The sequence below is a fragment of the Hippocampus bargibanti genome, linkage group LG13 (genome assembly GCF_051943395.1).
Source record: "Hippocampus bargibanti isolate YZ-2025 linkage group LG13, ASM5194339v1, whole genome shotgun sequence".
Taxonomy (NCBI): Eukaryota; Metazoa; Chordata; class Actinopteri; order Syngnathiformes; family Syngnathidae; genus Hippocampus; species Hippocampus bargibanti.
The window spans coordinates 18,104,646-18,114,729 of NC_142746.1; the positions used below are offsets into that span (position 1 = coordinate 18,104,646).

Sequence of the window (10,084 nt, forward strand, 5' to 3'; positions counted from 1 at the left end):
TCTTTACTCTACAGTGGTCTTATGACTGAGGCACGGGCGTGCAAGATGATAACTTTGGTATTTTAAACAGACTCAAGCATTTGCTGTTATATCCATTCTGGGGAGGATGCCCAGCTTTATAGTGATAAAGTCCTCCCTCATTAAAAACGATTACAGCTCCTGTTCTCACACAAAAGCTGCCTAAACACACCTGTGGCGCTGCTGTGCCTTAGTAAGAATCCTCATATTGGTGACGACGGGGTCTTTACAACCGCCAGAAGTGGAAGGCGAAATCAGTCTATCAGTTTATTAGCAAGAGTGAGCCAACAATAATAACACACATTGAATTTTGACTGAAAATATTTTTCTTTAATGTTGTCTGTTGTGTTTCCATATCCAGGAAGTGATGCAGGCCAATATGGCAGCCTATAGAAACGTGTCTTTTGAGGAAGTGGTGCAGGAACTCATAAAGCAGAAAGAAGTGGTGAAAAAGAAAGACGCCCACATCAGGGAGCTGGAGGACTACATAGATGATCTCCTGGTACGTGTCATGGAGGAAACGCCCAGCATACTGCGGACACCCTATGAGCCTAAGAAAAAGGCAGGTAAACTCAATAAAAAATAAAGTACCGACACCAACAATAAGACTGCCAACAGAGACAAGTGGGGCAGGAGTTTGCGCATCAATATCGTGCGGTAAATGAAGTGGATGGAAAAGTGTGGCGAGTTTACCATATGAGTTCGAATCAAATGCAAATAGTTCACTTTTCTTTTTAGTCTAACTCGATATTTTTTATCAGCAACTGTTAACTCATTCACTGCCAGACGATGTGCAAAAATGTGTCCACTCCAGTGCCAGGCTTTTTGTCATTTTTACTCAAATTGTAGGACCCAAAGAATATTGAGTACTTTTTATTGAGAACTTGAGCAATGTTAGACTCTCTTCTTTCATCAGACAAAAAAAGTTAATTCCTAAGTTATATGGGTCGGGAGTTATCTGAACTTGAAATGAGGGTAACAACATCTGAATTTGCAACAAAGTGCTAACATGGACAAAAGGCAAATGATGCCCCTTGTGGAAGAGAAAAAAAACATTACCAGAGGTCTGGCCAGTAATTTATCTGCACGCAAGCATGAAAAACCAAAGCCCGATCAAATTCGGGAATGGCGCTCCACGTTATAGTTTTCAATTCCTGAATAAATTTGGGAATGGCAGCGAATGAGTTAAAAATGACCAATACTTCAAGTAAAGGGTATCAACTCATCAGTGCATTGAAATCAAATGCAGTGATTTCACGCAGTATGGCAACAAACAGAGCTCCGTCTGCACATTGTGTACTTACAAGCTCTTGAAGATATAAAAAGAAGCCAAGTTTATGTTTACGAGACGCTTCGGAAAAGCACGCAAACGTTGTTTACTCCAAATTCATTGTGATTAAGCTATTTGTAACATTTATGTTTACACTTACGCATCCATTTTAAAGACAGCCACATTTAACCAGGCTGTTAATTCCAGAGTTGTGTTCACAGATCAGCTCTCATCTGTTGCTTACTATTGCTTTAAATGTGATCAAAATCTACCTTCTAAATTTGAGGTCATGCTTGTTTTAATTGTGAAGACTATCATTGCATACATATTGGTGAATAGGTTTTAGCTGGAAAGGATATTTTTTACTTGAAGTGCAATAATCTTCATTTAAGAATGTTGCTTTATATTATACTGGAATTGAATTATGTCTCATTTTTCAAGGGGGCAATGGCTTTCTTTGTGATTTAATAATAATAATACATTACATTTCCCGACCATCTCGTTCAATACAAAGTGCTGAGTCTGTATTGACTGATGCAGACAAAGCTCTGTTACAATTGAAAACTCATGTATTTATAAGGTACGTTATGTGAGCTTCATCCTGTATCCAAATACCCTGCCAATAATTTATGTGTGTACGTCTTTCATTGGTACAAAAAAATCTTGTATTATGGATTTATACAGCTATAATCCTAATTCGTTTGAATATTCTTTTTGTGTGTTTTATACAACACTCGAGATAGATCGCAGCACTTTTTTTGTGTTTCCTCTGAACAGTCCAAACACAATCAACTAACACAATCATCATGTCTTCCCAACATATTTGTCAGATATTTTTAGACAAAAAGTCATTCGATTTTTCACTTCACTGCAAGAAAGCATATTGCTGGAAACAAAATGAATGTTTGGGGAAAAAAAGGCCCTTGCACACATTTTTAGGTTTATGTTCATCATACAAGCAGCTGCATTTTGCACAGTGTTAAAATGTGTTGTTTTGGCAGCTTGGCAGTCTTAGATTCAAAATTACATTTATAATCATCTCCAATTGTTGATTATAGCATTCCTTTTCTATGTGTAACTTTGCTATTGATGATACCGAATTCACAAATGAGATCGAGTGTTTATCCCGAAAACTTTTTTCTGTCAAACATCATAATTTTCTGCTGCTTTGAAAGTAATTATTTTACTAGAAATTTGGTTTTGTACCAAAAGCCCAACTTTTCTAGCTGTGAATTTATTTTAGTTGACATATAACAATACGTCATATGGAAACATCAGCAATGTGTAATGGTGCAAAATCGTGTGGTTTTGCTAATGGGCCATTTTAGCCTTGCTGCTGTGCTAAATATGTAGATAAGAATCAGTTTTTTTCATTGCGGGGGATTGGGGGGGTGGAGATCCCTTTTTTACTGATTACCTTCTAATACTTTATGTGCTCTCCATTGACCTCTCGTTACACACTCGTTACTGCTTTAAGTGTGTATGCATAGTTTGCGCGTTTTAAATGGACCTCACCCATGGTTTTAACATTTTTTTTTTTTATGTGTTCCGTTTGGTTGACTTGTTTGTTTTGTTGTGCTTTAAAATGGTTGTAAATGCATTCAATGTGGACCATGTGTTTTTCAGTCTATGGAAACATCATGGTGGCAAACTGATATGAAAGTTGTTCTCAGGAATCGCACCTCAAGCATTTTTATTGCTCAAGGTGATCCTACAAGCCAAATTAACTCATTCACTGCCAGAAGTGCAAAAAATATATAATAATAATAATAAATTATAATACATTTTATTTTTCTGTGCCAGGGTTTTATGTCATTGTCACTCAAATTCCAGGACCCACAGAATATTTAGTTTTAGGCCTACATAAACATTTAAGAAACCTTAGACTCTGTTGTTATATGAGCTTGAAATGAGGGTGGCTGTCCAAAATAAATCGCAATACATACATATTGGTTTTTATAGCGCTTTAACAACAGCTGAAGCTGAAACAAAGCGCTAACAGGGAAAAAAGGGGAAATGGTGCCCCATTGTGGAATGGAAAAAAAAAAACATGGACAGCGCTTTATCGGCACCCAAGCAAGAAAAAACTAAACCCGAACTAATTCGGAATTGTCGTTCTGCGTCATATTTTCAATTCCAGAAGAAATTTGTTAATGGTAGTCAGTGAGTTAATTTATAGATTCCTAGACAACGGCATATATTTTATTTTATGTTTTGTCCCACCTGTACAGTGCCTGTAAAGTGAAGGCACATAGCAGCTATCTACTCGCTTTAAATTATGAAATATGAATATGAAGGATATGATCCATTAAACATTGAAGGCGTTTGGACGCTGAAGGGGATTTTGTTCGCATGAAAGAAAAGTGGTTGTCTTATTTTTTTGTTTACATTTTAGCTTGATTGCTACATTTGCTAAATGCTGTCATATAATTTGGTTCTTTGGTAGATGTCAAACTGGAACACATAAATCTGAAATGAAAAGCATTTTCGAATCATTTTCAAGCACAACATTGGAAGAGGGGGAGACTCTTATTATTATACTTCGTCTTAGCTGCCTCTTTGCATAAAAATGTTTCATCCAGTCAGTGCCGCTTTTGGAATATGCAAAACACTAAATATGCTTGGAGGTAATGTTTCCTTACAAATCTGCAATCAGTATCAGATACGTGGCCATAATGTGTCTGAGTGATGTGGAGAATTGTTGTGGGTGAGTGATTACATCCCACTTCATCAAACATTGCCAAAGCTTCGATGCATAACTTATGGCAAGAAATATTTCCTTGCACACTTGTCCCGCTTTTTGAACAGTTTTGATTTTGTGTTAAAAGAATTACATGATCGTATTTGATCATCAAACTCAATTTGATGAGTTAGTCAGACTAAAATGCCATTGAAATTCAAAGATTTGCCGTCTGAATGTGTTCTCGGTCTTCCAAAGAATTCGTCCACAGGCCCGCTTGTATAACTGACAAGGAAGTCAGTGTATGTTCAGTTCATCATCTCAGAAAAAAACATTTTAACTTCGATTCTAGTACACAACCCTCCTACTTGAACAAGTGTATAAAGTGTGCCTTCCTGAAAGGTTTTGAAGGTACGATAAACTGACATATTACATTAATATTTACCTTCACTTGCTGGTTTTGAGGTTTTTCAAACCAGCATGTTTGGAAATAGGCTTGTATTGGGTGCAAGGGGATTGAAGGTTCACATAAGTCATTCAGGACTGGTTACTGGAGACCAAGTGCCAAGTGTAAAAGTCCTCTTTCAAAACAACACTTAACCGTATTTCCCAGTGTATAAGGTGCACCCCCAATGACAAAAGTTTCCCAAATATATATAAATATATCGAAATATAAGGCACACCACATTATAATCAGAATCATCTTTATTGCCAAGTATGTCGAACACACAAGGAATATGTCTCCAGTAAGAACGTGCAGCACTAGTATCATAAGAAAAATTGAGGCACTACATTAGCGGCTGGGGTTACGCACGACTTCCTCTACAGGGGGAAATGGAAATGTTACTCAGTATTACTTCACATATAAGGCGCATACGCATATAAAGCACAGGGCCATCTTTTGAAGAAAAATCATGGCTTTTGGGTGCGCGTTATACACCGTAAAATACGGTACTTGGGATGTTTTGAAAGGCACAAGCAAGATTGTATTGTCCTTTTCAATAAAGTTACTACATGATGCTGACTGACTGCTTGTTTTTTGTTAATTTGTGGACGCATTACAAAACCAAACAGGAATTTATGTCAATGTAACCATGTAGATACGTCTGTGTAAGCTCTCAGTCGTACAGGAGTGGTCCATCGATGAAAAGGTTTCTTCAGGCGTCATCTGTACTTCTTTGAATGTGTCAGATGTTTCGCTAGTCAGCCGAAAAGTTTCGTCAGCTAACTAAAATTTTGCTGTTACGTCTGGCCCTTATACACAGGTAACATCTGACTTACGACCAGCCCGACTTGCGACCACCCGTACTTACGACCTCCAGACCCTATTTTTGAAATTTTAATTCTACACTGCAACGCGCTAGCAGGCCGGCAATGTGTACGACAATTTTGGCCAGCTATCCAGCATCTCACTCTCGCACAGCAATTGATCATTTAGCCTCCGAGTCTCTATTCAACATTTTGAATGGATTTCGACTTACAGCCATTTCGACTTACGACCATTTGGTCGGAACAGAACTCGGTCGTAAATCGGATGTTACCTTTATATCCCTAATGTCCAGAGGTGGCGTTGCCATACGTACTCTGCTTTGATAGGTCCCTGCTCTAAGGTTGGGGGATGAGGAGGGAAACTCCAAAACCTTCAAAGAAGTACAGATGACGGCTGAAGAAGCCTTTTCATCGATGACCACATAGATGTAGCCATACTGATTCACTGACAAGAGTCATGTTTAAATTTTCATCCAGTGACAACTCATCATCTGTCTTTGGAAGACACCAAACACAAATATGTTTGTAATTGGTCTTTATTTCGGTGTCACCTGTTGTATTCATGATCTAATTGTGAAGCTCATTGTCGTCTTTACGCATACATCACCAGCTCAGATGACACACATGGCAGCTTGCGCGGCGCTGGCACGTGTCACCTGAGTGTCTCCTGAATTCAAGTCCAATTAGCTCCATGCGCTTGATCTCATATTGCTGTAATTTGAGGAAATATCTTCAAAATTCTGTAGATGCAAGAGTGTGCCATTGCGAGGCGCCCATCGGTCACCTGCACGCACGCCTTTTAAATATGAATGGGCATCATCGCGGGGGATCGGTGTCAACCTGCACGCGTCTGCGGATGGGGATGGCCTCGGGCTCGTGCAGAAATTCAGCAGATGGAGGAGGTCCTTCAAGAGAAAAGCAGACCTTTACGGGCATCTGCCCGGAACTTGCTGGATGAATCACAGGGCAGATGTCAAGTTTAACCCCTTTCAACTCCCCAGAGTGTAAACTCCACCCTGTCCCCCAACGCCAAGGACACTTTTGTTGCTCATGTAAAAAGCTCAGCTGGTGCTTTAAGTTAAATCAGGTGTCCAATGTGCTGTCGGTCCTAATATTGGCTATTGTGTTAAGGCTATTGTCTCTTTGATAGCTGCCACGCGTCTGCTATCAGGTGATCAAAGACAGATGACCACTAGAGGAAAGACACAATGTGTCAACACCAAATACTGCCACCAATTTATTCAGATCAAGAACAGTACATCCATCTTACAGCCGTGACAGTACATTTTTTTTTTTTTATGATTGTTTGTTTACAACAAAAAAACTCCCAAATCGAATCATGCTCAGTTTTCATGAGATCTGTCAGAGAAAAAAAACACATGTTCATATTTTTGGTTGTAATTTATCAAAACATTGTGTTTCATCTGGCCAGGCAGTGCGGGCAATTCTGATGCTAATGATTATGAAGAAAAATCACATAATTTTGTGCTAATGTTCGTTTCGTAAGGATCACGAATTTAAATGTCCACCTTTTTTTCCTCTATGATTTCTTTTGAGTTATCGTTCAACAAATAGAAAGTATGAATGAATGTATAAATAAATACTAACATACATCAATACATAAATACGTACATAAATAAATACATCAATAAATACATAAATGAATGAAAATAGTGCATTGCCCTTGGTGGAAAATATCTCAATAGATGCACCGGGATAAATTATATGCGTGCTGAAAACTAAACTAAATGCATGTTTATTTTTTTAATGTCAAACTACATGTGTCGAGTAGATATAAAAAGCACGTTTTACAAGAATATTTTACAAGTCTTGATCATTATATCTTAACCCATTCACTACCGGTGATTATAATCACTTCTTATGTTTACCCTATGCTGTATATGGTATGTATGTATATGGTCAGTAAAGATGACTGGCCGCTATAAACTACAAAATTTGATTGGTTGTCATCAATAGGCTACCGGCATCAAACAGGTTACTTTCTGCTTACGTGAAGTACCGTTGACTTTGCAGTGGATAGATCCCATTAGAACTTTACAGCAGTCGCTTGCTAAAGCCATGCTAAAACTAGGCTAATACAATCAATCAATCAGTCATCTCCTGACTTCACGGCACAGAGGAGCACTGCTGGAATGCAACTAAGCTGCAGATGTACCAGCCAAATTACTCCACAGGGGGAATTACCAGGCCATAAATCCAAACGTCATGAAGTCGACTGTAGCCTATTTCACGGTCCCAAAAAAAAAATGAATGTGACTTGTTTTCCATAAAGTCTTTCCAAGGAGCTGAAACAATTCCAGACAAATTGAAACATGTTTGCATATAAACATAAATGGCGTTGAATCACGCAGACCGTCACCGTGTTGTGGCAAGCCTTTTTGAATGAATGATCTGTGACGTAGGTGTCAAATCAAGACTCATAGAGGGTGAATCCAAACCCTCACATAATTAAAAGAGGCCACTACCAGCAAACTTACAACACATTAAAGAGAGGCAGACGACAGTGAGAGAGTTTCAACTTTGATAGGTCAAAGGCAGAGTGTAGACTGCAAGGTTAAAATATCCCATCAATCAGGCTCCACAAACAACTCCCACAAACCATCTCTACACTTGATGCAAAAAGGTATCAACCCAGCTATACAGAACACAATTGATGAGGAACTAGATAAAATTATCACAGAGAAAGCACCTACAAGGGATCATTCCTCAAGATGGTGAAAGAAGGCAACGTTTCTCATCAAGTCTTTAATGCTGATGAAACCGGCCACTTCATTCCATCAAGCCGTCAACGACCATCACAAAGGTCAATCAAACAACTTTATTATACTGTACAGTTTATTTCTTTAATTATAATACCGTAGCACATTGATTATACATAAATTATGGGAACCTGGGAACGGATTATTCTCATTTTAATGCTTTCCTATGGGAAATTAATTTCTGGGATACACACTTTTCGCCTTACACACTCTGTCTGGGAACCAATTAAGTTCGTAAGCCAAGGTATCACCGTATATGCTGTATTTTACCTGAGCACAATAACCATTTTTCTATTTTATTCCCAAAAAAATGTGGATGTAGCAGGCAGTATAGTAAACCCAAGCAGTGGCATCAGACAGTTGGCACCAAGTGAGGCATCATTATTACTAATTAAGATGTATGAATATGTTGTCTGGCTCAATTTGGAATGGGGCATTTTTTCCATCCAGCTCAGAAAGTGCCAAGGTTGACAAGTTGAGGGCACGGGTGCAGGTTATGCTGTTCCATTGTGTACCTACGGGTGCACTTCAGCGCAGCTGGCAGACATGGAACCCGACGCCTTTGGGTGCCAGCAGCTAAACAGGCCCGGGATTCAGTGGAGAGTTTTGTGTGTTTGGGCTGTGACCAAGCGAAGGCTGCCAATGTCTTTACGTGGCGGCGTTTTGTGGTTCTCCTTTACACAGCTGCATTTTCTGGTGCATCATGCATGAAGTCAATAGACAGTTTACAGTTACTCCAAAGGGGGAAAAAAAAGAAAACAGCGGTAAATGTAATTACTGTTGAGGCCTCCTGCTGTTGACTTGAATAGGAATAGTCTATATGCAGTTTTGTCAGGGATTTATTACCGTATTTCCCGCTGTATGAGGCGCACCTAAAAATGAGCATTCACTCAGTATCATTCAGTAACTTTATTGAAAACGACAATACAGTCTTGCGTGTGCTTTTCAAAATATCCCAAGTACCGTATTTTCTGGTGTATAAGGCACCCCCAAAAGCTATGATTTTTTTTTCTTCAAAAGATGACCGGGCACCTTACACGCAGGTGCGCCTTATATAATGAAGTAATATTGGGCCACAACATGTCTCACAAGTACTGTTAGCAGCCACCGACTGACTCCATTTCTCCCTGTAGAAGAAGTAGCGTGTAAATCCAGCCTCTACTGTAGCGCTTTATATTGTGGTGTGCCTTTTCCCAAGATGGCGGCGCGTGAACACGCAGCGGCTCCCCTCTCTCTCCCGGCAAATTGGCGTTTTCGTGTTTATTGTGTTTGTGAAAGTCTTAAGTGCTTTGCACGCTGTGTCCCAGGGGACATTAATTTCATCTGTGCTGTATGTCATGCATATTGGCATATTTGACAATAAAGCTGACTTTGACTTACATCTGAAAAACCTTTATTTAAATATTTTCATTTATTGAAGGTGCACCTTATACTGTGGGTCGCCTTATACACACGTTTTCCTACGAGATACGCTCCAAAAGGTCGTTCGTAAGGTGAATTCGTTCATAAGTTACTTCAGTGCTATATTTTTTATGGAATGTTTGTTTAAGGCTTATATAAGTATGTTTAAGCTTTATATAAGTATGTTTAATGCTTGTATAAGTAACCTATATTGGTTTGTACTGAAAAATAAACATTTAATAAAATATATGCTCGACAAAGATAAGTACATGTACAACTGTAGAGAATACTACATATGTAAGAGAGCGAGAGAGAGACATACAGTATTTACATGTACGTAATGAGATAAATAAAATGAAGTTTAACTTCACAATATAAAATCTAACTTACAGCATTTTTCGATGTACCTGCAAAAATGTTCGTATGTACAGTTGTTCGTAACTTGAATGGTCGTAAGTAGAGGAGTGTCTTTATATGGAATAAGTTTGAAAATACACTATTCATCAGGGGTGCGCCTTATACAGCGGAAAATAGAGTATCTATATCTTGCAACCACGAGTTGTACAAGTTTGCAAACATTAACCGTAGTGGGTTTTCTTTGGGTATGCCGGTTTCATCCCACATTCAAAAAACACGCATTGAAGGCTGATTCAACATTCAAAATTG

The 10,084-nt window shown here is 38.7% G+C and overlaps 1 protein-coding gene across 2 annotated transcripts in view; it reads left to right on the top strand.

Moving 5' to 3' along the window:
* rab11fip2 (RAB11 family interacting protein 2 (class I)) overlaps nucleotides 1–4,992 on the top strand; it is a 63,701-nt gene extending 58,709 nt beyond the window's left edge. For both annotated transcript variants that reach the window (XM_089012314.1, XM_089012313.1), the window contains one exon: nucleotides 380–4,992. In XM_089012314.1, the coding sequence (XP_088868440.1) occupies nucleotides 380–604 (225 nt within the window). In that variant the 3' untranslated portion in view covers nucleotides 605–4,992. The remainder of the gene's footprint in view (nucleotides 1–379) is intronic.
* Nucleotides 4,993–10,084: the final 5,092 nt, after the last annotated feature.